The 26,985-nt window shown below is 48.2% G+C and overlaps 2 protein-coding genes across 3 annotated transcripts; one reads left to right on the forward strand and one right to left on the reverse strand.

Moving 5' to 3' along the window:
• Nucleotides 1-79: 79 nt before the first annotated feature.
• On the reverse strand, nt 80-16,634 carry RMDN3 (regulator of microtubule dynamics 3). Of its 2 annotated transcripts, none has more exons than XM_065940155.1 (13): nt 16,445-16,634; nt 16,008-16,201; nt 13,912-14,104; nt 13,356-13,499; nt 8,312-8,606; nt 7,300-7,402; nt 3,771-3,831; nt 2,215-2,290; nt 1,974-2,051; nt 1,639-1,737; nt 1,324-1,377; nt 1,111-1,191; nt 80-806 (listed from the first exon to the last, which is right to left on the reverse strand). In XM_065940155.1, exons 2-13 carry the CDS (start codon nt 16,192-16,194, stop codon nt 753-755), a joined length of 1,425 nt encoding a protein of 474 aa, XP_065796227.1. In that variant the 5' UTR covers nt 16,195-16,201; nt 16,445-16,634; the 3' UTR covers nt 80-752. The 2 variants fall into 2 exon arrangements, with proteins under 2 accessions (XP_065796227.1, XP_065796226.1); XM_065940154.1 differs by having other exon boundaries at nt 7,300-7,405.
• Nucleotides 16,635-23,510: 6,876 nt separating this feature from the next.
• On the forward strand, nt 23,511-26,812 carry GCHFR (GTP cyclohydrolase I feedback regulator). The gene is made up of 3 exons (XM_065940237.1): nt 23,511-23,643; nt 25,360-25,454; nt 26,674-26,812. Exons 1-3 carry the CDS (start codon nt 23,608-23,610, stop codon nt 26,795-26,797), a joined length of 255 nt encoding a protein of 84 aa, XP_065796309.1. The 5' UTR covers nt 23,511-23,607; the 3' UTR covers nt 26,798-26,812.
• Nucleotides 26,813-26,985: the final 173 nt, after the last annotated feature.

Genomic DNA, 26,985 nt, shown 5'->3' on the forward strand with positions numbered 1-26,985 from the left:
TAAGAAACAATTATTTAAGTGCCAAGAAAGAATTAGGAGCTGAAAACAAACATAGAAAGGGGATTATAATCACTTCTAGTTAAATTTAAATTTTGGATTTATTTCAAGTTTGTACCAAAATATATTCCAGGCAACTCTTCAGATCATCATTTTCAGTCATAAGCCTTATGCACGGCTGTTCCAAAAGCTGCCAGAACCCTGGGAGTCAGGTGGTCCAGCCCTCAGCCCAGGAGTACAGTTGCGATCCACATGATAGATTGAGCAGAGGCTACACCCACGGACTCCCCGACCTTCTACCCTGGTAGGCTGGGGTGTGTGATCTTAGGACTATACATACTTTGGTTCTGGATACTAATCAGTGAAAAAGATTAGGCGTACACATTCTGTTTTGTTCCTATAGCTCTCTGGAGTTCATCCAACTCACCAGCAGTTGAAAGGCAGCCTTCAGTGTTCTATCCACACTCTACCCTAGGGCAGGTGTATACTAGTCTTGATTTTTTGGGAACTCACTTTATGGAAAAAGTAACAGAAACCTAGGTCTCAAGTACTTCCCCAATTTCAGATTAGGTAAGGGATTAGAATAAATTAACCAGTAGGAAGAAATTGGGGAATCGTAGCAAGCAGCAGTCAGACCTAGGAGTCAAGACACTCCCTTAAGCAGTCTTGCTCAGTTTCCTGATCTAAGCAGGACCTAAGGGGAAAAGACTTTAATTTTTTTCCTTCCTCAAGTCATGAAGCCCATTGAAATGTGATTATTCTCCTAAAATTACTTCCAATTCTTCCAGGTCCTTCTGGAAAGCTGAATCCTAGGAAAACAAGAGAATAAGACTAGGACTTTAAATCCAAGCAAACATTTCCTAAACCATTGGTACCTGAGAATAGGCCCTTTGCTTCCTTGCTATTACCAGTCTTTTTCCCACTTTCCCAGGACAACCTGGAACCTACGAACTCTGTCTCCTCCCCAGGTGAGATGTATAAGAAAAAACCCACATGCAAAGTGCAGACTCTCTTTTGGAGGGAAATAAGAACTGTGGGAAGATATTCTTTCCTGAAAAGTCACATAATGACTCAGTGAAAGAACCCTGTGTTAGAAAAACTTTTAAGTATTACCTCTTTAGTGACATTTGGCAGCTCCAGGGCCAACTTCATCCACTGTTTAGCTTCAGGGTTTTTCCCTAGTTCTTTGTAGCACTGAGAAGAGACAACAGTGAAAACCTGGGAGAAATACCACCAGGAGACTAGAAGGGAATGCGTGTATGCTTTCAAGAAAAAATATCAACATACATGTATTTCATCTATGTTGAAATGGGCAGATGAGCTTACCTTACAAATATATATTCTTCCTGCTTTGGAAAATCCTGGCTGTAGTTCTTCAGCCTGGAGAAGGGAGATTGCATTTCAGTAAGAGGTTCCGAAATCCAAGTCAGGCTAAAGTCTACTAGAGTTCCAGTATCCAACCTGGAGATTGATTCAGTGAGTCTACATTTTTTTAATAAGCCCTTCCAGTGGTTTCTCATTTTCCACACATAAATTTGCCCCCTACCAGAAACCCCTCCCAATACACTAATGTCCTTAGGGAAAACAAGGTCACCCTGGCCTTTCTGGCTGCTGTCCACCCTTCCCTCCCCTCCCTGATACCTTTAGGAAGCTTGAGAGGGCATCCTGCACAGTAGCACCAAGGGGGCTTTCACTCAAGGCTGTCGCGGTTTTTTTTTCTAGCCAGCTCAGGTGAGAGACCTGCCACCAAAAGATCAAGGTGTAACTAAAAACTTAAAGATACTTAAGAACAATGAATGTTCTGTACTGAAAGAAAAAGGGGCCAAATAGGACTGCATCCAGTCACCACTACCATGACTGTTAGGAGGGAATGACACATAAGCCAGACCATGTTAAGGACCCTGATCTTCCCTGCAAGGTGATCAGTGTCTCAGGATAGTTTGGGCCCTTGTGTCAAGCCCTGAAATTTAGCTCACCTGGTAGCACCACCTGCCAAGGAGAAAGTGAGCCATGGGGTTTTCTGGCTTGAGAGCAATAGCTTTGTCCACATGCTCCTAGAGCATAAATATAAACAAGGTAACATCAGAGAGCAGAATTACCAAGGGAAGAGAGGCAAGTCACAGAGCTGTCAGGTAGGAACACCTTTGCAAAGAGCTATGTTGGAGCAGGTAATGTGCACTAGACCAGCACCAGGGAAGGAGGAGAAGCCTTTCTCACCTTGAAGCTAAAGCCACTCTGGATGCGCCTCTGGATGCCCTCATGCTCAGCCAGCTGACCACAAAGCACTGCGTACCTAGGGGGGAAGCAGCGGCACGCTCAGGCACAGGACTGAGGACCATCCCTGCCAGGAAGGGGCTTCCCACCTATGGCCAATGGCACTGCCCAATACTTCATCTGTACATAATTCCTCTTTTCACAGACCTGTGGTCCCAATTCATATTCTTTAGCAAATACAGTGGTAGGTTCACAATTCCCCAAAGTACAGTGGATACAAAAAAAGTGGGCTCTTTTATACTTAGACAAGGTCTCAATCCAAATGTCCCCTCCCTCATGATCAGTATAGCCATAGCTGTCATAAAAACTTAAGCAGGTCTCTAAAAATCAGCATCAATATGTAAGAAACCTGAATACATTATGTCTGCTTAGCCTGGCAAGCATACTGGTACGTCACTGGGAAGCTGTTTGGGAAGGGGATACTCTAGAATTACCAACAGAAGCAGAGGAAGAAAAGGCCTCCGATTTCAGCCCTCTCCTCCACACCCTCCCGGGGGAACAAAGCCATCCAACTTCCCATTTTCTGTCTTCAAAAACAAAGGTCTTATGACCCCAGCCCCCTAGGTTTGTTTCTGGAAGCAGAATTAACGAGGCTCTAAAGGCCCAAATTGCTTTTTTGTGTACTCACTAAATGTTGAGGGGTATTTGTATCCGATACTTCCAGAGGCTTATTTCCAGTTTAGTCCAAATAACTGTTTCCCAAGAAAAGCTAAGAAAGTATGAGGTCAGTTTCCATCCTTGGGACCCCAGAAGTCCCAAGAGTGCGCACAGGGAAGCAACACCTGTGACCCGTAGAGACAGTGACCTGGCATCTAAAAAGAGGCACTGCAAAGTTTCAGCAACAGATGGGAAACATGGCCTCTCCAGCTCACAATCTGAGGACAGAGTCATGGAAAGCAGCAGGGAGGTGGAAAAGGAACACTTTTACTAAAACCGAGGTGCCTAGAACCAGGCCTCCAGGCCACAGGTTGGCCCTGACCCACACAAGGTGGCAGGACTTTGCCCACACGAGATCACAAACAGGGCTGATGCTTTTGAGGACTAATACTGACTGCCAAACTTCCTGGGGTTGAGCTCACATCTATGTTTCCTCATGCCAGCAAAGCGAAGAAGCCAAAGTCCACCACCAGCCAGGGATCGCAGCTAGGGGAATGAAGAGCTTGTGTGGGAGAGGGGAACTGCCAATGTCCCAACCTCCCTGAGGAGCCAGGAGCCTCAAGTTTGAAGCCAAGGATGACTTGTAACAAAGCTACTCATTTCTCCAGGTTTCAACAGGAAACTGTACTACTCTCCATTATCTCACACCCAAGGCACTTCCCAAAGGAAACTCCCCTGGGTCCCTGGCTTGGGGAAGGATGGGACATACGGAAATAAAGGCCAGAGCTTCCTCTTCTGGTGCCTCTGGCAAATGCCTGTTTGGCCAGGGCAGAGAAAAGAAAGGGCTGTGCTCCACTCTAACCCATGCTGGCTCTTTCTGGGCCCCTGCAGGGTGTTATTACCACTGATGACACTCCGCGTTCTCATTCCCCTTCTCCAGAGCGACCTCAGCTGCTTCTTTTCCTGTAAGACAGAGGTGATCCAGAGTTGACACGGGCTCCCGTGACCCTTCCACGGGAAAGGCTGTGGGAAGATGGACTGCTCTAGCTCTCATGGTTCCCACCCAAGCAGGACTTATAAATAGTTATGCACTTGAGCAGAGTGAAGAGCTGCAAATAGCTCTTCAAGGATAACTTCCACTTTGCCTTGCTTTCCTTATCTCTGTCATCAGCTGTCCCAGCTATATAACACCCACCCGATGTACTCAAAGCATTTCAAATATAAAAGGACTCGAAAGCAATCAAAGTGTCCCCAGTAGATCATTACCTGGAGAGTTTTTGATTTGGGGTCTGTGGACAGGCCTTAGGGTGTCCATGAATCCCACTGAAGTTGTATATAATATTAGGCATATGTCCGTTTTCTTGAGAGGGTCCACAGCTCTGATCGAATTCTCAAGAGGACCATAATCTAGGGACAGTAATCATGGCTCTAGGCCAGAACTCCTCACTAGAGCCAAATGACCTGGCATCTGACCAAGGATGACTTTCATGTTGTCCTTACCCAAGTTTTCCAGACACCAAAACTAACAGAAATCAAGGCCTAAACACATGCAGGCTCTTGACAAGGGTACCCTAGAATGTCAAGGAGCTGGAGCCCTCCAGATGAGACCATTACACCTATACACTGGAGAAAACAACACTGTGAAGTGGGACGTCTGATTAGAATCAAGAGGGCTTCCATAAAAGAGAATGAAATAATGCCATTTTTAGCAACATGGACAGACCTAGAGATTATCATACTAAGTGACATAAGACAGAGAAAGACAAATATCATACATCACTTATGTGTGAAATATTAAAAAAAAAATACAAATGAACTTATTTACAAAACAGTTTAGAAAGCAAACTAGTCACCATAGGGGGTGGGATAAATTTGGAATTTGAGATGAACAGATATGAACTACTATATATTAAATAGATAAACAACAAGGACCTACTGTATAGCACAGAGAACTATATTGAATATCTTGTAATAGCCTATAATGGAAAAGACTCTGCAAAGTATATCTATGTATAACTAACTTTGCTATACCTCTGAAATATTAAGTCAACTATATAATAAAAATTTGAAATAAAAAGAATTTTTCAATGGTGAGGGCTTGAAAGGGAACACAGAATGGAACAAAAGTAATGTGTTGACGTGATAGGCTGGCTAATCTGAAATGTTACCTCATGCACAAGTGATCATGGTATCATTTTGTATATGCAACAAATACATTTAAAGAGAACAAGAACCCTACAGTTCCCCTATCCAAGCAGAAGAACCATACAGCTCTACCACTGAGGGACACTGTCTCTCAGGGGACTTCACTCTGCCCCCTTCAAAGCACTCACTCACTAGGGAAAGAACAGTGAAGAATGAGGCAACCAGGTTCTGCAGCCTCCTGATGGTCCAGCTTCTAGAGGCAACACAAAATGAACTTTAGATCCACCAACAATGGTCCTAAAAAGTTAGAATCACAAAGCAGAGCCTTCAAAGACTCTCCATAGTCCCCTGACCTCCAGAAGGAACAGATCTGTCTGGGGGTGCTACAGGGAGCCAGACCAGTGTGGGCACAGCTGCTTCTCTAACCACTGCTCCATCTCCACCTTCAGGGTTCACACTGGCTGTTAGTACTGAGAGATGATCAAAAGGAAAAGGAAAGGTGGTTGTTGCCACCAAGAGTCCAGACACCAGCCACAAATGCCGGTCAGAATCCTCACCTGAAACACAGGAAAGGTAGCAGAAACTGTTTTGAAAAGAAGCAGACAGTAATTGAGCACCTTCAGTTACAATTTCCAGGGATTTTTCTGAAGATCAAACACCGAACTCAACTGACCTTTCTATATTGGCAGAATTCTACAACAGTTTATAGAATAATGACCTTGAGGTACTGTCAGACTCTACATTATCAAAAATTCAATGTCTGCAAGGCTGTACTTATAAAAGTGGGGAGGCAGATAGTTCAGTTAACTGGATAACCGAACTACAAGATGTGGAAGTCCACTGGCGGTGCCTCACTCAGAGGGTGTGTAGCTAGGCAGGACACATCACCTTCCCCGTAAAACCAGTCTTTAAAAATCTCAGGATTCTTAACAACTTCATGACAGTAGAAGACAGCCCATGAACATGGCACAAGTTAGATGCACGCTACATGCCCCGGGGACAGATTTTGACAACAGAGTTGCTAAGTAGACCCCAGGGACTTCTAAGCTAGTGATATTCACCCAAACTACTCCTTCCTGGCACTCACCAAACGTACTCCACTCATTATATTCTTTTTTTTTTTTTCCCCACAAAGAAAAGAGAACTCTCCCAGGGGCTCCCTCCGGCTTCTCCGGGATCGGTTGTGTTACCGCACTGGACGCCTCGCGGCGCCCATCTCCGCCACTCCGGATTCGGGGATCTGAACCCGACTCCCTTTCGATCAGCTGAGGGTGACAGAGGCCATCGCCCGTCCCTTCCGAACAGCGCTCGCCCATCTCTCAGGACCGACTGACCCATGTTCAACTGCTGTTCACATGGAACCCTTCTCCACTTCGGCCTTCAAAGTTCTCGTTTGAATATTTGCTACTACCACCAAGATCTGCACCTGCGGCGGCTCCACCCGGGCCCGCGCCCTAGGCTTCAAGGCTCACCGCAGCGGCCCTCCTACTCGTCGCGGCGTAGCGTCTGGGGGGGGTGGAGGGGTGGGAGGAGGGTGTCCTCCCCGCCGACCCCTCTCCCCTCCCAGGGCTCCCGTCATTATATTCTTAAACACCTGCCCGACAGGCTCCATAACTGAAACTGGATTCCTAAGCAACAGCAAAAGAAACCCTCCTTAGGTTAAGAGAGGTTTTGCCCTTTGTAGTTAAGGAATTAGGACAAAGAATTGTGCTAATGGAACAACTACAATTGACCCTGAACAACGCAGGGGTTACTGGTCCTCTGCCCAGTCAAAAAATCCACGTGTAACTTATAGTCAGCCCTCTGGCTCAGCAGTAGAGAATCCGCCTGCCGATGCAGGAGACAAGGGTTCAATCCCTGGGCCGGAAAGACTCCCTGGAGAAGAAAATGGCAACTCAGTGTTCTTGCCTAGGAAATCCCATGGACAGGAGCCATTGCAGAGTCAGACTCAACGTAGCAACTAAGCAACAACAAATCCTCAGGCCCAAGCAACCACAGACTGTGTGCGTGCTCCTGCTGCTCAAATCACTGATGTTCAAGGTCAACTGTACTACAGTCACATATGCCTGTGTGACTCAAGCCCCATGCCATGCAGAAAAGCAGGGACTGCTCTCTGTCTCCAGGAGGAAATGGGTCTCCGGGAGCTAGTCTGTCCCTGGTGAGTACCTGAGCCCCAGCTGCCCTGATAGTCTGCGTCTGTCTTGGTGGGTCCCTTGGGCCCCAAGCCGCTGGGCTGGCTCCACCCTCAGAATCAGTCAGTTGCATCAGGAGGCTGTCAGCACTTACCACTTAGGGCATAGGACCTCTTCTCACTCGCCTCCTCAGCAAGCTCACACATGTCACTGTAGGCCCGGGCCAGGCGCCAGAGAAAGTCCTGCCGGCTTCCATGCTGCTACCCAAAGAGAGAGATGAGGCTCCCTTCTTTCAGCTACAGAGAACCGGGGCCCTGACATTCTCCCCACATTCTACCTTTGAGTGTCTTGTAAACACTGATATCAGGCCATCCCACATGACCTCTCACCTGCAGTTAGCTGGTGACATTCTCTCTAGTCATTAGATTGCACAACCCACAAAGTGAGGGCATCCTGGCCTCCTAATGCTGTGAGGAGGAAAGGTCAACTCCAACATGGAATGAGTCACAGCAAGAGAGTGTGGAAATGCCCAAGAAAAGGGAAATTCTAACTTTGAGGGCATTTATAGCTCAGTTCAGTCACTCAGTCGTGTCCGACTCTGCGACCACATGGACTGCAGCACACCAGGCTTCCCTGTCCATCACCAACTCCCAGAGCCTACTCAAACTCATGTCCACTGAGTCGGTGATACCACCCAACCAAACCATCTCATCCTGTCGTCCCCTTCTCCTCCCGCCTTCAGTCTTTCCGCATAAATTCTGGCAGTGAACTTGAGAAGGGAACTGTGATTGAGTGACCCACACACTTGTCACTGGTGATGAAAACTTCAAATGGGGCAGGCAGCTGTGGGTCTGCCTCAGGGAAATAAAAGGGGAAAAGTTCCAGTTCTTTCCACATTTCTCGCATTGCCGAGAGGAGCTCTTGCAGTTGCTCTACCAGAGCCAACTACCCAGGGGGTGGTGGGGGAGGAAGCGCTGGGACAGGGAGTACACAGGCCCCTAGGGGCGAACTCAGCCTCCCTGGAAAAGGGTGTAGGGCCCTGAGGGCAGATGTAGAAACTCGCTGAGTCACCCTCATTTCCCTTCCCATGTCACCTGGCAGGGTCACTGACAGACTCATGGGAGTGAGCAGGGGGAGCCAAGGTACAGAGGCCGTCGGAGGCTTACCGCCAGCTTGTTGTTGAGCAGCAGCTGGAAGCCCTCCCGCTTGCCCTGCTCACTGCCCTGGTGCAGCTCGTCTGCCTGCTGCAGGAGGGGCAGCACATCTTCCTGGCCAGGGGAACCGCCAGCCTCCAGGGCTTCAGGCTCCGGACCCAAAACCACTTCCACCTCCACCTCCAGGTCCAGGGAGTCCTTTCTCCCCATCTTCACGGTCTCGCAGCTCACTTCATCTTCCCCGTCACCGTCACTCTCCCTTTCAGAGTCCCGCTCATAGTCAGACTCAGCATTGGCTGTTGTGTAACTGTGGCAGGGAAACAAAGTGACAAGGTCAAGGGAGGGGATTACTTAACCTCAGATCACCAGGGGTCTAGCCTCCTCCACAAAGAGGGGCTCTCCACGGCACTTCGGTCATCAGCACTGACCATGAGCCATGCCCCTCGCTGAGGGGGCACTCAGTCCTCAGAGAATGCTTCCTGGGGAACCATGGGGAAATGATCTGGGAGGAGAAGAGTGACCAACTCGGAGCCCTGTGCCAGTCAGAGGCCGATATGAGAACCCCCTGCTTAGCTATCACATCTGCCAGAAAACAGAGAAAGCCTAGAAAGGTATCAACAAAATGTCAGTAGACCTCTCAGGGCAGAGGAATTAATATCCCCCCTATATTTTAGTATTAGATAGGATTGCTTTAGGGAGCGTATATTCTTATAAGTAAAGTTATAAAAGTTTAACATAAAAACCTTAAGTAGGTGGAGCTCGATGGCTCATGAAGGGAAGGGTTTGTCAATCATTTTTGCTTTATCAGCCAAATGCACCTGCCAGAACCAACATGGGTGGATGCCAGCCTCTGTGGCCGTGCGTGGCCACAGATATACATATTTTCTTTCTCAATTCAATGTATACCTCTGTCCCAAGTCAGTAACCAAACCTCAACCACAACAGGAGTGGCCCTTGGAAACCTTGGGAGTTAGTGGGGGGAGTAGGGGAGGGCTGCAGCTGGAAGCAGGAAAGGCAGAAGATGCAAAGAATCCCTTAGGAAGGTGTCTGTGGGGCCACCATCCAGGTGTCTCCTGGGGAGCCCCAACTCTGATTGCACCCACTGTTTCTCTTGGATCTCTGCCTCCACCAGCAGCTAATGATAGTGTTTTCCCCAACTGCCAACTGAGTCAGACAAAAAATGAGCAGAGCAGGAGATAAGGTTTCCAGGGGTCACAACCAGACACCAAAGAGCCCCCAGGCTAAAAGCAGGTTCTGTGTAGGCTAGCAGGTTCCAAGACACAGGGAAGATCCTTGAGTGACTTAAGGATAAGCCTTCCTCCATCCTGAAATTAAAGAGAGGTAGGATCCCTGTGGCTGGAGCAAATCAGACCTGAAGGAGAGACACAAACAAAGTCACAACAAGATGGTCTAAGGTCAGGGGGGGCTGACTACTGCAGGCCCAAGTGCTGTCCTCCTGATCTGGAAAGCCAGAGAGGACAAGGGAGCAAGCAAGTAACCACACCTGGGGTCCAGTCCATCCATCCTATTTCTTTATAGAGGAGCTTTCAGATGCATTTAACAAAGGTGCTCCAGAAACATCTATTACAAGAAATTGTAAAGTATTTAAAACCTTCCTCACCTTGCTTTTTAAAGAGGTTATACAAGTATCTCCCCCCTCAAGCAATTTGCAGTAAACACTTTAGAAATTAAAGGGACAAGTGGTATCAGATTTCACAACCAACCTGGGTGGTGATGAGCAAGCCCACACAGAGGCAGCCTAGAGAAACTCTCCTAGGCTTAGACAATAACCTGTCCCACCCAGAAAGTCAAATCAGTGGCTACCAGAGCCCCTACTCAGCCCAGCCAGGCCCAGAGGCAAAATGAGTAAATGGATTTTTGGCAGGTGCAAGCTTGAGTCTCATCACTTCACGTTGCAAAAGGAGAGGAGACCCCACTCATTCCCTGCTCAGCTGAAGGCTGCCTCAGCACATGGGGAGCGACCCCTGCTCTCATCCTGCCTGAGCTCAGTCTCCAGGGAATGGAGCCAGGAGGAAGGTCCTTCAGTGCTATGATCCCGCTGGGCCCTAAAGGCTGGAGAACTCACATGGGCAAGGAAAAGGAGAGGTCAGGGGGACCTTGCTGCCGCCCAGTGAGAGCTGGTGTCACAGCATTCTCCCACATTTCTTGGACCACGTACCCAGCCGCTGGTGAAATCCACCAGAGAAAAAGGGGCGGCCCTTTTGTTCAACATGCCTGGCAGCTTTTGAGATGAGTCACGACTCTGAAAAGGTCCTTTGGTCCTGTGCATTCAGGCTAGACACACTGTTCCCCCTGTGGAGCAAGGACTCAAGGCTCCCTTGAAGCAAGCAGGGCAACTCTGCTCCTTAAGGAGAGCCCCCAAGTCAGGGATCAAGGACTCATACACACAGCCCTCCCAGCAATTACATTTCTTTCCTCCAACTGCTAAGCCCCATCAGAGGTGCTGAGCTGAGGCAAAGACAAGCAGGCCTGGGCCCTGACCCCCAGTGGTGGGGAAGATAAGACCAAGAGGAATGAGGTGATAAGCGAACGCCCAAGGAGGAGTGGCAGTGAGGCTCCAGGCAGTGGCTCTTGGCTGGAATGCCTGGACAGGTTTGCCAGGGGAGCTGGTATTAGGGCGAATTGGGTTTTGCAAGGAGGGAACTAAAGCTGCATTTGGAACAAGGCTCTGGGAACAAGCTCACGGACCCACCCAGTGATTCGGACTCTGGCACATTCAGCTGATCCCCTGGGAGCTGTTTTATTTGGAAGAGAGAACACAGCTTTCAATGGAGCAGAGCTGCCCATCAAATACTTATTCTTTCATCCCTCAAAGCTCTCCTTCCCCAGGGCCCACATGTTTAAAGCCACTCCCAAGACTTGGTCTCCTCTCTCTTGACCATGACCCTGACCAAACGAATGATTCACCACAGCCATTGCTCCAGACAGGAGTCGGCTAACCCAGTCTTGCACCATGAACGACCATTGGCTTCCACATGCCACAGGATCGGTCACAAGGTTGAGCCTGCTGGAGCTGTTATCCAGGAAGCCACCCTTTCTCTCCAGCTGCTAGAGGCAGCTGGCAGCCCTGTCCTGCTGCCTGGCTGTGGGAGCCCCAGTGAGCACCCCAAGCTATGAAGCACCCATAAACTTCCCTGGTTAATCACTCTGGCTCGTGCTGCTCCCAGAAGCTTGTACAATTTCTTAAAATTATCATGAAGGGGTTTGAGTTCTATTATCCTAGTCTTGGGCAGAGCTGTGACCTGTCCTTAGGTTCCACACTCAAAAAGCTCAAATGTCAAGTAACTGGCTTCCTTGGGTTGCTTAGAGATGCTCCTTAAGTTTCAGGGCCCACTACTGACTATTTCATCCTTTCTTTTTAATCCAGATGTGTCAAATATTAATTTCCTTTTTGCCCCCTCTAACACAGTCTTCTGGAAGCATGTCTCAGCTCACAGGTACTAGGTAAATCGAACAGAAAACGGTCATTTCTGTGAGCCCTTGAGATAACAGGGGTCAGACCATCCAGGCAACAGGACCAAAGCTCTTCCCCAAGACTTCACTGTTTCAAGAGGCACCTCAGAAATAATCAAATTCGGCACAGATGCCCAATGGCACTGACATGGAAAAGGACTAATACATCTCTTACTTTTCTTAGAAAAGCAAATGAAGATAGGTAGGAGAATATATTGTTTAAACAAGAACACAAAGCTGAGGGACTTCCCTGGCAGTTCAGTGGTTAAGACTTGAAGTTTCCAGCACGGGCATGGTTCCATTCCTGGTTGGGGAACTAAGTGCAGAAATAAAGGCTGACACTTCTGAAGATGTACTGAACAGACCACACTGCTCTGGGCAGGTCTCAGTCAACGGGAAGAACTGTCCCGGGCTGTGGGTGACATGTCTTCCCATGAAGGCCCTTCTGTGCTCTGATAACCAAACCAGGCCTCAGAAGGCAGATGATCCTGGCTGAGCCTGCGCTTAGGAGCTCTGCAACCCTGGGTCCACATGCATCAAACCTCACTAGGCCTCAGGTCTCCATCTGAGAAGCAGGGCAAAGAATATCACCTACTCCATAGGAACTTTGTGAGACTGAGGAAATACCTCTGAAGTGCTTTCCACTGTGTCTGTCACAAGGGAGGAATAAACTGTAGTTAATATTATGAAGTGTTTCAGCTGAAGAGGGACAAGCTGCAAAGATTATCATGAATGACTAGTTTAGCTTCTAGTTTCCATGTGCACATTTGTAGCTACACCAGTCATTCTGCCCTGACAGGTCAGGCCTGACTGCTCACTTCACCAGTCTCTTCCTTGAGGAGGAAAAAAGGTCAGCAAAGGCCACAAAGAGAGACCAGCCTCTAGACCTCACATGGGCACCTGGATAACTGGGCCTTGAAGCAGACAAGGGCAGATGCTGCTATTAACAGCATCAAGCACTGCAACAAAGATGTTCATTCAGACTCCATTCGTGGGACAGAAGTTTCAAAATGGCACCAGTGGTTTAAAACCAAAAAGCCCTCAGCCTGACCAACCTGGGGGTTCCACCAGACTCCTGCCTGCAGCCCTATCTCACAGTAAGGCCTATGGCCAGACCTGCTGGCCCACCAATTATTCAGCTGAGTCACTGCCCACCTGTGAAGAGGGCAGGGGCACACAAGCAGATCAGGGAGCATGCTCAGTGCTTAGACAGCTCTATAGACCTCAGTGAAGGAAAGTCATTAAGACAAAGCTTACAAAGTCCTCGTGATAACAGGAAACCACCCAACCAATGTTACAGTAAAACAAAAATAAAGGATCTAATAACTAGGTAAAAAGCAAACCTACCCTGAGAAAAATAATAGATGCAAACACTAACTGCTGTTAACATTTCCATTTGTCAGGATGACATATGGTGGACGGCTTTTCTTATTTCAACTGTTTTGTATTTCATTTGTTTATATCCTTACCTTGTTCTAAAAATTATTTACAGTAGATTAGTGTGAATTTTTCATTCTAAACACTACTTTTACACAATGTAACCTGGCTGAAGCCACAGCTGTCTCCAGGAGAGATGACTCACCCGCCTTCACTCTCGGCATCCGTGAAGGTGGCTCCGGAGGCAGCCGTGAAGTAGACAGAGCTGGAGCCGGTGGAGTCACTCCTCTCCCGGGCAAATGGGAACCTTCGCCGCCGAGCCACTTTCTGGTTCTCTTCCATATGCGATCTGAAACACAAGCTTCTTTCCAGAGGGTGCCATTAGGCCCTTCCAGCCTGCCTTTCCCCTCACCATGAGGGAGCCTCTTACTACTGCTACTCATTAAAGGGCCAAAAGCAAAGAAATTCTGGGGTCTCTGCCCTCAGGAGAGCAAGAAGGGCAGATGATGGGACCCAGCCTACAGAGCAGACCAGGTTAAACAGGACAAAGTATTTCAGCTGCTGCAACAGACCCCGAGGGCCCAAAGGCAAGAACTCAGGCAAGGCAAGGAATCAAGCACATGGCTTCCCTGCCAGTGAGGTGAGAAGCCAGAAAACTGGCTGTGTCCTTACAGACAGACAGCAAAGGCTGAGAAAGCTGTTGGGGCAGGGAAACGCTAGGGTGCAGGGGCCAAGGCAGGAAGGAAGGCTGTAATACTCACCGGACCTCCCCCACAATCTGCCCAGCAAGCCCCTGCAGGCTGCTCCTCAGCTCTTCTACCTCCCGCCGCAGCGCCACCAGGCTGGTCAGCACGAACTCCAGGCGGTCCAGGACCTCCTCCTGTCCTCCTCGTGAAAGGCTTGGCAGCACTGCAGCATCGCCAGCCTCACCCGGGACTGCCCGCAATGGCCTGACTGGAGGAAGAATGATAGGAGACAGTGAGGCCCCTGGGATAGAGGGACGAGAAGATCCTGCACCCAGAATTCAAGAACACTTGCTTCTCATTGGAGTTCAATTTACAAATATCTTTGAGGCTCAGATATTCACAAGTCCCAGGTAACAAACCAGGGGGGAGGGGGAAAAAAAAAAATCAAGGTCCCAATCTTTAAACGAGAGCTCTCCAGGGAATTCTCTGGTGGTTCAGTGGCTAGGACTCCATGCTTTCACTACCAAGGGTCCACGTTCAATCCCTGGCTGGGGGACTAAGATCTTGCAAGCATGGCCAAAGGGGAAAAAAAGCCCACAAGAGACCTCTGTTCCAAAAACCTTGCACCCAGGGCCCTTCATCAGCACTGTACACCTTGGCGGATAATGTAGAATGCTCGCAAGGGTGCGATAACTAGAAGGCAGGATAGCTGCCCTGCTGCCCAAATCCCAGGCAGTCAATACTTACCACATAGCAAAACTGAAACTGAGCTTACTCAAATTCTGATCTTGCACTTCACAAAGAACAGCAAAGAACACTCTTTCCTCTCAAGAGCTTCATTTAGTATTATCAGAGAGTGGCAAGGTAAACAGAAGCAGTCACTGAGAGAAAAGGTACAGTGGGAAAAACCCACCCAAACCCCAATGGAAAAAAACATCATCGCCAAGCCCTGAATTGAGATCTAAGCAAATTCTAAAAGTAAACGCTAGAAAACTGATACCTAAGACAAGTGGACTGGGAAATGTAAAAACAGGAAAGAAACCAGAAAGGCAGGACCCACAGTCCAAGCAAGCATAAAGCTGTTAAAGGAAATCTAGTAACAATAAAGGCTAGATTACTGTACAGACCCAACAATGTTCCAGTATGTAAAGCAAGATCCCTGGGAGTGTGGCCACCATCTCCCAACCTCAGTAGAAGAAAGACTACAGCTAAGAAATTACAAACCAACAAATAAAATAGGAAAAGAAAGGAAGGGTAAGCACATTTGCAGCACTAGGTTACTACCAGCTTATAAAATGCTGACAGACAATTGCAATCTAAGGTGAAAACTCTTAAGACTCTTCGAAAACTAACTTTTCCGAACCATCTGGCATTTGGTCATCAGAGGAAACATGTGTTCCCAATGAACATGAGGCAAGATGACTTGAGTGCTCTTCTATCACACACACATGAGGGCAGTGGTTTGGCCGAGCCCTAGATGCCTTGCTCTGATTAACATTAAAGTTTTCCAAAACTGTAAGTACTAACCATTTGTGGCTGGCTCTCAGCCACATTCAGCTTCAACTGCAGTAAGTGCACTCCCGACCCCATGCTGTGGGAACTCCACAGGACCAGGTGACCAGGCCCAATCCTGCCACTTACTGTGACAGCCTCGGCAAAGTTACACAACTTTTTTCAACCTCAACTTACTCATAAGGAGGATTAAAAAACACACACACACACACAACTTGAACTATACAGTCTTCAAGGTGCCTTCGAATGTTAATGTTAACCTAATTTAACACATAAGCCTCAAGAAATTTTAATTCCTCCGAGACTAGTTTCTCTTTTTACTTTCTTTTGGGCCTTTCCTCTACTTATTAAACACCTCAACCACACTAAGCAAGTAACTTTAATACATACACAGCACTTCTGCGGCCAGAACTAAAAGTGAAAGCTAAGCCTTTTCACTATATACTTTCCTGCGATTACAGGAAAAAGACGACAGTGGTGGAAGACTGCTTTTCCTTTTCGATAAACTTTCCCCAAACTTGAAAAGAAACTCTTGGGCCCCGCACCCACCCCTCCTAATTTTTCCTCTGTTGTCCTGCCCTGCAGGTTCTGCTACAAGCAGCCCCGACCCCAAGCCCACCCCTCAACAGTCCCTGAGGCCTCAATAGCCCCGCTCCTACCTTGGCGTCCAGGCTCTGAAGTCTGCGTGTAATCCAGAGAGTTGGACCGACTCTGGCTCTGGCCGCGGCGCTGGGTCCGTTTCCACCGCTGGCTGTAAAGGGCACACAGGAATCCAAGGCCCGCGGCGGTGCCCAGCAACAGTCCGAGCCCGGCGCGTGCGCCACCCAAGGTCCCCAGACTAGACATGCTACACCTGCAGCCCGCGTGAGCCACCAGGAGCAAGCGGGCGAAAGAAACGAGAGAGATTCGTTGAGTGTGGTCCACCCATCGCCAAAGCCGAACCCTTGAAGATACCCTCCCTGCCCAGGCCCCAAGCATTCGCCACCCTCACCCTAGTCCCGACCTTAAGGTTTCTGCTAGCCCCCAGGCCTGACTACCACGCCGCCCACCCGGCCCTCCGCAGCCTACCCTCCAACACGCCCCCTAACCCTGATACCGGAGTCAGGTCGACGGCTTCCAACTCCTCCTCCAGCCTCACGACACTGCAGACCGCAAACCCGCCGCCCTGGCACAAACCGCTGGCCTTCCCGCCGCGCACTTTGAAGGCGCCCAGCCTGCCTGGACCTCAACTCAGACTCTTACCCTGCTGCTAGCTACTTTGGCGAAGGCCGCGGCTTCTCTGTCAATGACCGTGACGTCATCAAACGGTGCCAACTAGCTGCCTCGCTCGCCTATAAGAAGGCAGGGGGTTGCGCAGACCTTCGAGACTCCACCTCTTGGCCAGGGTTTTCTCTAGGGGGCGGGGCCACAGGCACAGTCAGAGGGGCGGAGCCAGCAGAGATCTCGAAAGGCGAACCGAGAATGGGTTAGAAGCCGAGTAAAGGGGGACCCGGCTTCCCAGCTGGCGCCGCTAGTGGTAAAAAAAACCTGCCTGCCAATGCAGGAGATGTAAGGAGATGTTCGATCCTTGGGTCAGGAAGATCCCCTGGAGGAGGGCATGGCTATCCACTCCAGTATTCTTGCCTGGAGAATCTTAGACAGGAGCCTGGAGGGCTACAGCCCATAGTGTCGCATAGAATCGGACACAACTGAGCGAATTAGCACGCACAAACGGGGGAAAGCTGAGAGATTCCGTGGAGTGGATGCTCAGAGCAGTAACTCCATGGTCTGGCCAGCTGAGGTTCCATTTTCCTCCAGTCACACCAGGTTACAGCTGAGGTTCCATTTCCCCAATCACACCAGGTTACTTAGTGTTCCCGGAATGTGCTCCGCATACTCAACGTTTCTACCTTTTCCACTACTGCTCTTTCTGTCTTGAACCCCTACCTGGAAAACGCCACCCCTCTCCACCTTTCCTTAACCCTCGGTCAAAACTCAGACTTTATTTGATTTCAGCTCAATTTGTTTACGTATTTTTACTCAAATCATTTACTAATCTCAACGCAATAGTGCCTTTGGCAATTCAATTTAAAACAGGTAAGTTGTTGGTTATCCACAACAGGCCCTGAGTCCCCAGGGCCAGCTTCTGTCAGTTGACATCTGAAAAACTTACATTGTAGATGCACACCCCATCATTTAAAAAAAAATCTTAAACCTTAAATTGTCGTTGTAACATTAAACAGGGACAGGCTTATAAAAACTGTTTTTAATATCCAGAATGAAAATTAAATTCATTAAATTAATTCCTCTAATGATAACATTTTAAATGTTTGCATGAGGCTGAAACTTGAGTTGATCTCTGATTGCTTAAATTGGTTGATAGCATTTCAGATTTTGTTTTAACCATTTTTTTCTACCACCTGTGACTTGTACTTTTATAAATCTATTTTACTCCTGTGGTTTTATGCAACTTGTAGTGTTAGAAACTAAAAAAAAGAGAATCACCTGCTTTCCAATTGTTATGACTCTGTGCTTCCTCTGCTGGGGGCTCAGGTTCTACCCCTGGATGGGGAACTAAGATCGAACAAGCCCTGCAGTACAGGTCAAAAATTAATTAATTACTTAAAAAGTAAACAACACATAGGGACTTCCCCGGTGGTCCAGTGATTAACAATCTGCCTTCCAATGCGGGAGACATAGCTTCCATCCCTGGCCAGGGAACATCTTAACATCCAACATGCCAAGGGAACCCTCTTAAACTGTAGGTGGGAATGCAAACTAGTACAGCCATTATGGAGAACAGCGTGGAGATTCCTTAAAAAACTGGAAATAGAACTGCCATATGACCCAGCAATCCCACTCCTGGGCATACAGACCAAGGAAACCAGATCTGAAAGAGACACGTGCACCCCAATGTTCATCGAAGCACTGTTTATAATAGCCAGGACATGGAAGCAACCTAGATGCCCATCAGCAGACGAATGGATAAGAAAGCTGTGGTACATATACACAATGGAGTACTACTCAGTCATTAAAAAGAATTCATTTGAATCAGTTCTAATGAGATGGATGAAACTGGAGCCCATTATACAGAGTGAAGTAAGCCAGAGAGAAAAACACTAATACAGTATACTAACGCATCTATATGGAATTTAGAAAGATGGTAATGATAACCCTATATGCAAGACAGAAAAAGAGACACAGATGTATAGACAGACTTTTGGATTTTATGGGAGAAGGCGAGGGTGGGATGATCTGAGAGAACAGCATCGAAACATGTATATTATCAAGTGTGAAACAGATCGCCAGTCCAGGTTGGATGCATGAGACAAGTGCTTGGGGCTGGTGCACTGGGGTGACCCAAAGGGATGGGATGGGGAGGGAGGTGGGAGGGGGGTTCAGGATGGGGAACACATGTAAATCCATGGCTGATTCATGTCAATGTATGGCAAAAACCACTACAATATTGTAAAGTAATTAGCCTCCAACTAATAAAAATAATTGGGGGAAAAAAAAGGCTTAATCACACATACAACACACGCACAAAAAAGATCCCACATGCCTTCGGGGCAACTAAGCCTGCACACCAAAACTACAGAGCCCATGCATCTTAAGGAAAGATCCCTGGTTAAGACAAAATGCAGTCAAAAATAATAAATACATATTTGAAAAAAATTAAAGACAAGATTTTTTATGGATTATGGTTCTAATTTTATTGTCAGCATTTCTTAAAAGTTAAATTTTAGTTTAGTGGGAGTCAAAATATCTAAACCAGTCCTCCCAAATCCTTGACTAGATATTATATTTATTTACTTTTTAATTGTGAGATATTTTACACATAGAGCAGTACATTTGGGACTTCTCTAAGTGGGCCAGTGGTTAAGAATCCGCCTGCTGATGCAGGAGACATGGGTTCAATTCCTAGTCCAGGAAGATTCCCCGTGCTGCAGAACAGCCAAGCCCTGTGTAACAACTACTGAGCCTGCACTAGAGAACAGCTCCTGCTCACCACAACTAGCGAAAGCCCTCACAATGCAATGAAGACCCAGCGCAACCAAAAATAAATAAAATTAATAAAATTTAAGAAAATTCCAGAGGCTGTGGTGAAGGCCTTTAAATAAAAAACTTCACCAATATCTGCTACTGATTTTTTTTTTCCAGCTACTCATTTTTAAGGATTCAGTTTCATTAGTATTAGTACCTCTTGAGATACACTAAGAGATTCAGTATGTTGTCTTGGTGGTGAGAAAGGAATGCTTTTAATATCTTTTCCATATTTTTCCTCATTTTTCTGAAATAAGCATGTATTTCTTTCATAATAAGAAAAAACTTAGTATTTTTACTTTGGAGGGAATAAAAACCTGTTTAATTAATTAATTCCTTAATGGAATTAATCTTTTCTTTCTTTGCCTTTGAGGCTTGGTTACCTCTATTACAATTGGTTCCATAAATATTTGCTTTCTAGACTCTCTACCTACTGGACTGCTTACTCTTCCAGGATGGAGTTCAAGCCTGATCCATTTCCTATGCCTGCTACTGCTAAGTCACTTCAGTCGTGTCCAACTCTGTGTGACCCCATAGATGGCAGCCCACCAGGTTCCACTGTCTCTGGGATTCCCCAGGCAAGAACACTGGAGTGGGTATTCCCTATGCCTAGTACAGCTCTAATGCAAAGACCATCCATAAAAGCTGTATGGAGGAAGGAAGGAAATAAGGAATGACCAATATCCAGCCCCTGCCACATTGATAATGCTTTTGTTACCAAACCAGATTTGTTTGCCCAAAGCATGGCAAGTCAAATGCTAAGACACAGAGGTTTGCAGCAGAAAAAGAATTCATTAACAAGGCAGCCAAGCCAGAAGACAGGAGAACAAATCTCAGATCCACCTCTCTGAAGGCTTGAGATATAAAGAAGCAGGGTGGGGGACTTCCCTGGTGGTACAGTGTTAAGAATCCGCCTTCCAATGCTGGGGACATGGATTTAATCCTTGGTCGGTGAACTAAGATTCCACATGCCGGGGAGCAACTAAGCCCCTCTGACCACAACTGGAGAATCCCACCTGCCACAACAAGAGCTAGCACAACCAAAGTTTAAAAAAAAAGAAACAGGGTGATCTTAGGCATGGGGGAAGGTGATTAGAGATAGGGAAAGGTAAGGTAAATGGTGTTCTGTGTGGCCACATCTCAGTTATATACTTCTGCATGGGATGTATGTTGAAAAATGCAGGCACTTAGCATGATCTGATGGTGGAATTTTGACCCTCTTACGTCAAGAGGCTGTTCACTGGACACCTGTGTGGGCCTGGTTTTAGGGTCAGTGGTCCCAACCAGTCTCAGCCAGCTTGAACAGAAGATGAACTCATTCCAAGTTCCTAAGAAACAACTTGAGCTCCCGTTGCTATAGCGACCCACACTTCAAAGGTGTTATCTGTAGGGGTGGTTAAGGAGTCTTGTGATATATTACCCAGGCTATGTGATGCTTGTAGGGTATGAAATTAAAGAGAGAGAGAGAGGAAAAAAAAAAAACACAAATTAAAGCTAGCTTTTAAAAATAAAGCTCACTTTATCAGTGAAGGGAGTTTACAAGCAGAGGGGGTTTTTAACAAGCTGTTTCTTATCTACTGTTCTGTAAAACAAGGTAATAATTTGCTAGTCATAAGCCTCTGTTAACCCTGTGGACACAGTTTCATTTTCATAATGAAAAGCTGAGTTGGAGAAGAACAATTTCTCCTCCTTTTATAGGGGAGGAAGATCTGCCAGATAAACTGATTGTGGCAAGAAGTGAGGCCAGATGGGAAGACCAAGTAGGGGAATTCATTTCCTCCTGAATATTAAAGATGTTATCTGGTGTGCAGTGGGGTAGGTGATTCTGGATGGAGAACTCTTTCTTATGCTGCTTCTGCAGACCAGTTTTGCAAATTTAATAAATCCCTGGCAGTCTGAGATAGGCACTGCCCTCCTGTTTCCTCCCCGCCCCTCCACAGTCCCGCCTGAGAGAGTAGAGCACACCCCAAATCCCTGTCTGGTCTCTGCCCAGAACATGAGAGCCTTCTGTACCTGGCTCTTTCAAGAAAGGTGACATATGCCTTGGGATGGTGGCCTTAGCTCTAAGATACTTGACATTTTAAAAAGATTGTTCTTATGAAATATTAAATGGCTACAAAATAATACTTATAATATAGGTATAAAAACTGAGTACATTTATAATCCTCTGCACCCATATCCCAGTGTAAGAAGGAGAACATCACTTTTGTCTTTTAAGAACCTGCATTTCTGTCTCTGCTCCATTCCTTTCTCTTCTCTCAGAGGTAACCACTACCCTGAATATTACATTTATCATTTCCTTCAAATTGTTTAATTTTGCATGTTTGTGAGCTTTAGATAAATAGAATTATTCTGTATTTTTCCCAATATTTGCTTTTTCATTCATTTTTATTTCTATAGTTTCCATTGTATGAATCAAGCAAAAACTTGCTCTACTTCAGATGGCAATAAAGACTGTTTCCAGTTTCTTGCTGATTACAAACAGTGCTGTTATGAATATTCTTTTTTTAATATTCTTGATGCAGTCAGTGAGTTTTCCTAGGTTTATCGATGAGAGGTTTGATGGGTCACAGTAATGAACATCTTAAGCTTTACTGGATGATGCCACATTGTTTTCCAAGGTGATTGTATCTGTCATAACAATTTGTAATCCCAACAGTAATGTTTCATGTTTCAACTGTTAGACATCCTCACCAATACATTGATGCTCGCACATTTTGGTTTCTTTGCAAATCTGTAAAGCATTATCTCATTGTGGTTTAATATGCATTTCCAAATTTCTAATGATATTGAAAATCATGTTTTATGTTTATTGCCTATTTCCACTCTCTCTTTTGAAAAGTGCCTAATCGAGTCATTTGCCCATTTTTCTTCTTTTTCTTTCTAATTTGTAAGATTTCTTTATATATCCTGGGCATTACTTTTTAGTTTAACAAATCCTTTGTTAAGCATAAATATGTCTTATTTCTCTAGCTAAATTTCTAGTCCTGGAGGTAGAGAATAGGGAAAGAGAGTACAGAAAAATAGATTAGACCAGGAAGGATCCCGAGCTTTCAGGGAAGCCCCTTCTTTAGGGTTACAACTTGCTATTTATCCCTTGTATTTCTCTCCTCATTTGTCAAAGTGCTGGAGGCACAGAGAGAGCCCTGTGAGTGCCCTTCAGTGAAGTGAAGATTTTTCAAGAGCCTGGGAGGGAAGGTTAAAAGCTGCCTTTGTTTTGCTTTTCTTTTTTTAAAAACCAATCACAGCAAGGCAGATGTCATAACAAGGCAGATGAAGAATGTTGTCAGATTTTGACACCTCCAGATGAGGGCGTGAGCACGTGGAGGTGAACTCGCCGCTCTCCTTGGTGGCTGGTTCGGGGAGTTTCTTTTGTCCCAGGTGTTGCCTCTGTTCTGCACGTGTGCCGTATCTCTCCGGCTTCACGGGAAGCTCTCTGAACGGCCAGATTCCACTGGTTTCTGTCTCTCTAGGCCTGGCACTCAGCGGAGTGCTCAGTTCTCTTACATACTTACCTACAAGGCCACGGAAATGCAAGGTTCCGCCGCTGCGCTAGGAACTACAGTCGGGGAGGCGGGAGTGCGCAGGGCACGGGAGGGGTCTCCCGTCTGTCTGCAGTGCGCTTAAGGAATCTCCGGAGAGTGTCCCGGGTCGGCAGTGGGGATCCGATAGACGTTTTAGAGGAGTCTTTGGGTGAGGTGGGCAGGAGCTTGGGAGACCTCAGTGGGGTCGCCCTTTGCTCCCTGTTGGGCTTCACAGGGGCTGCGACAGGGACCAGCAGGACTTTGGAACCTGTTACTGGAGGTGTTGCGATAACAAGGAGCAAGGTCAACACGCGCGCTGGGCGCCACGGCCCAACGCAGCCAGCAGAGCTCGGGGGCCGCTCCCATCTCCGGCGCGCCGGTGCGGAAGCGATCCCCCCACTACCCAACAGAGGTCCCTCCTCGCCGCCGGACGACCCGCGGAAGCGGCGGGTGACAACACTGGGTCCCAGTGGGCTGCCCCAGGGCTGGGGGCGGGTCTCGAATCTCCGAGCTCCGGGCGCGTCAAGGGCGCCCGCTCCTGATTGGCCGGTCGAGGGGCTCACGGACCAGGCGCTCAAGGATTGGAGCAACCGGAGGCCAGAGTCGGAGTAACTGGACTCTAGGTTGCTGGTCGCAGTCCCGGAGCCTGAGGGGTTGGCGTCGGCGCCCGACACAAAGTCCAGGGAAGGAGCCTGGCCGGGACGCGCGCACCATGCCCTACCTGCTCATCAGCACCCAGATACGCATGGTGAGTACCCGCTGCCCGTCCCTGGGAGTTGGCGTTGGGCCCCGGGCGGGGGGACGCTGCCGGCCGCACCTTGGCGCCTCCCTCCCGGGTAACGCCTGCGGGTGCCCAGACGCGGAAGCAGCCTGGGACACGCCTCCCGCGGGCGGCGGGGAGGGAGGTTGGAGCTCGGACCCTGCCTGGATCCAGGGACTAGGGAGCTCCGGCGGCCGGGCCCCTCCTGCGCCTCGAAGGGGGGGCTACGTGCTTGCGTCCCCGCCACCCAGGAGTTCCGGGCGCCTGCAGCTTGGGTTCTATCTGCCTGCGGGAGGTCGAAGCCTCTGAGAAGGACTCAGGAAGTCCTGCTCTCACAAGTGCAGCACCCACTGCCCTACACAGAGCCGCTCCTCCGGGCAGTGAGGGGGTGGGAGGAGGGGACTAACCTAAGGAAAAGAGGTTTGAAAACGAAAAGGATGTGCTACGACACTGAGACCCCTGTGCCAAGTGGCCCACCTACAGCTACGAGCTGCACCCTTGGGCACTTCCAGGAAGAGCCCTCCTGAGACCTTAGAAAAGACAGAGAAGAAAGAACCCGGAGACGGCCAGGAAGGTTAGAGGTGTGAGAACATCCATTCAACAGTCAAGCCACGCCCCTTTCCCTGGGCACAGTTTCCTCTGCAAAAAGAAGGTGCTGACTGCTCAGAATATGACTGGGTCCCCAACGTGGGCAGCAGGATGCTCGGAGCACCTCTCCAGTACTCCGGTGATCCATCAGGAAGTACACGGTTCCCTAGAGATGCAGGAAATAGCAGAAGAGCTCTCTACTGGATGGGAGAAGTCTTGGCAGTGGTTTGAGAGCCAGTCAGCTGTGCAGATGGTAAAATGTAGACTCCTGGGTCCCTTCCCAGATCTCCGGAAGTACTCTGTAAGCCTGGAGTTTGGGAATTCAGTGCTCCTGAAGCAGTTTTTTAAACTAGCAGTCTCACTGGTATATGATACATATAACCACAGAATTCACCAATTTAAAGTGTACAGTTCAACGGCAGTGGGTTTTAGTTTGTTTTGGCTTATTCAGAATTGTTCAACCATCACCATAAGCAATTTTAGAACATTTAGAACAATTTTTGTCACCTTAAATAGAAACCCTATACCCAAACCCTGAACCTTAGCTGTCACTCATTTCCCCTGGGCCCCTCAGCCCTAGGTAACCAGTTGCCTACTTTTCATCATAATATATGGTCTTTGGCCTGTTTCACTTTCATGATGTTTTCAAGGTTCATCCATATTGTAGCATGCATCAGTACTCATCCCTCTTTATTGTCAAATAAAATTCCACTGAAAGGCTATATCACATTTTATTTATCCTCTCATCAGTTGACAAACATTTCAGTTGTTTCTACTTTTTGGCTACTATGAACAATGCTCCTGTGTGTGCAAGTTTTATGTGGACATACATTTGCATTTCTCTGTTCTCTGGGTGATTCTGATACACAGATACACGCACTGGTGCCTAGCAAGGTGCCAGTGTTGGGCACTGCCCAGTCCAGCCTAGAGGGGCCAAGGAGGCCCCATATTGCTCAGTCTGATGACTGATGGACTCCACCCCTTCCCAGCTTGTGTTTAGTCCCCCAGATTCCTTCCCTCTCCCTCCAGCCTTTAACTGAAGTGGGCTCAGATAAAGGCTAACTGCACAGCTTGACCTGGCAGACAGCCAAGCAGCCTCTGTGGCTTACCTTGCAGGAGGTGGGCCCCACCATGGTGGGTGATGAGCACTCAGATCCAGAACTGATGCAGCATCTGGGGGCCTCAAAAAGAAGTGTCCTGGGAAACAACTTGTAAGTAGTGGCATTCCTAAGACTCTTCTCCCTGCCAGCCCCCGAGGCCTGTCTTTGTTCCATTTACACAAGACAATGCCCCTGCCCAGCCTCAGGACCCCTCTGCCTGCATCCTGGGGATCTGTCCTCTGTATGATGGGTCCCATCTGCAGCCTCACCACAGCCCCCCAGACTTGTTCTGAGAGCTTTTCAATTGGCCCTCCCTTCACAAGGGAGCCCCTGGACAGAGTCCGGTCCCCTGAGTATAGACTTCTACAAGTGGACTGCTCCTTGCCTTACCCTTTCATCTCTAAGCTGAATTCCATCAAAGCCAAGACAGGTACAGAGAAAGGCTCTGGCTTGAGGAGCTGACTGACAAGGCTCAGCCCTAGGAACAGGATGCCTGGGTCCTGCTTCCAGTTCAGCTGCTGCCTGGGGACTAAACCACTTCCCTCGGCATCCTTCACCCCAGCTCCAAGTCTAAAGGGTGATCATTACTTCCTCTTCTGCCCCTCATTCCTTCCTACCCAGTGGACCCTGTCCACACAGGCTGGAACTCCTAAGAAAGGTCACCAGAGTGTACCCCAGTTAAAAGAAGGGAAAGAGGAGGTGAGCTGGCCCTAGCCCCTTGGTCAGGGTTGGAGGGCTGAAGCCAACCCCATCCCTTTGCCATGAGGCTTTTGTCTCTGAGATGCCCAGCCTGGGGCTTGAGCTCTTTATCTACCTGATGGCCCTTCAGAATCAATTAACCCTGAAAGAAGGGAAACCAAGCATTCTCCATCCTAGGGGACAGCATCCACAGCCAGGAGCTCTTGAAGGCCAACCTTATTGCTCCAGGTCTGCAGGACAGTCAGGCAAGAGGACAGAGGCCTGGAGGATGGCCCTGGGGAAAGGAGGCTGCTCCCTCCAAATTGTCAGTGACCCCGGGCATATGGGCTATTTTCAGACTAACAGGGGTGGTACTATCTGGATGACATCAGAAAAGCTGCTTTAGTCCTCTTGATTCTCTTTCTTATAAATATAATGGAAATAACAGTACCTCGCCTAGGTTGTTGAGAGGAATAAATGAGATGATGCAAAGAGCTAAACAGGTGACAAGGCAGGGAACATTTGCAGAAGGCAACCTGCAAACAGCAGTCCTACTAGGAGTGCTTGTGACAGGCCGAGTCTGCAGCAGACCCTAGGTTGTACACGGGGCTGTGCTGTGTACCCTCTCATGCCACTCTCCTTCTCTTCGCAGCTCTGAGTACTACGTGAATGACCCTCCTCGAATAGTCTTGGACAAGCTGGAGCGCAAGGGCTTCCGTGTGCTGAGCATGACAGGGGTGGGCCAGACGCTGGTGTGGTGCCTGCACAAGGAGTGACCCTCCCACACTGAGGAGCGCCAGTCACCCCTTCTTTGGAGTGGCTGCCATGGGCCCCGACCCCAAAACCCTGCCTCGCTCACCTCCCTGCCCCTTCTTCCCAAATTGTCCTTCTCCTTGGCCCAGCACCACTGGGCAGTGAATGGCCTTCTCTGAAAACTGTTTCAGACAGTGTGGAAGGGTACAGC

The sequence above is a fragment of the Muntiacus reevesi genome, chromosome 7 (genome assembly GCF_963930625.1).
Source record: "Muntiacus reevesi chromosome 7, mMunRee1.1, whole genome shotgun sequence".
Lineage (NCBI taxonomy): Eukaryota > Metazoa > Chordata > Mammalia > Artiodactyla > Cervidae > Muntiacus > Muntiacus reevesi.

Coding starts and splice junctions, on each gene's coding strand:
- GCHFR (XM_065940237.1), top strand. CDS start 23,608: ATGCCCTACCTGCTCATCAGCACCCAGATACGCATG. Junction 23,644..25,359: donor TCAGCACCCAGATACGCATG/GTGAGTACCCGC, acceptor CTTACCTTGCAG/GAGGTGGGCCCCACCATGGT. Junction 25,455..26,673: donor AGTGTCCTGGGAAACAACTT/GTAAGTAGTGGC, acceptor TTCTCTTCGCAG/CTCTGAGTACTACGTGAATG.
- RMDN3 (XM_065940154.1), bottom strand. CDS start 16,194: ATGTCTAGTCTGGGGACCTTGGGTGGCGCACGCGCCGGGCTCGGACTG. Junction 2,291..3,770: donor AACGCGGAGTGTCATCAGTG/GTAATAACACCC, acceptor CTTCCCCCCTAG/GTACGCAGTGCTTTGTGGTC. Junction 1,378..1,638: donor CCCTCTCAAGCTTCCTAAAG/GTATCAGGGAGG, acceptor TCCCTTCTCCAG/GCTGAAGAACTACAGCCAGG.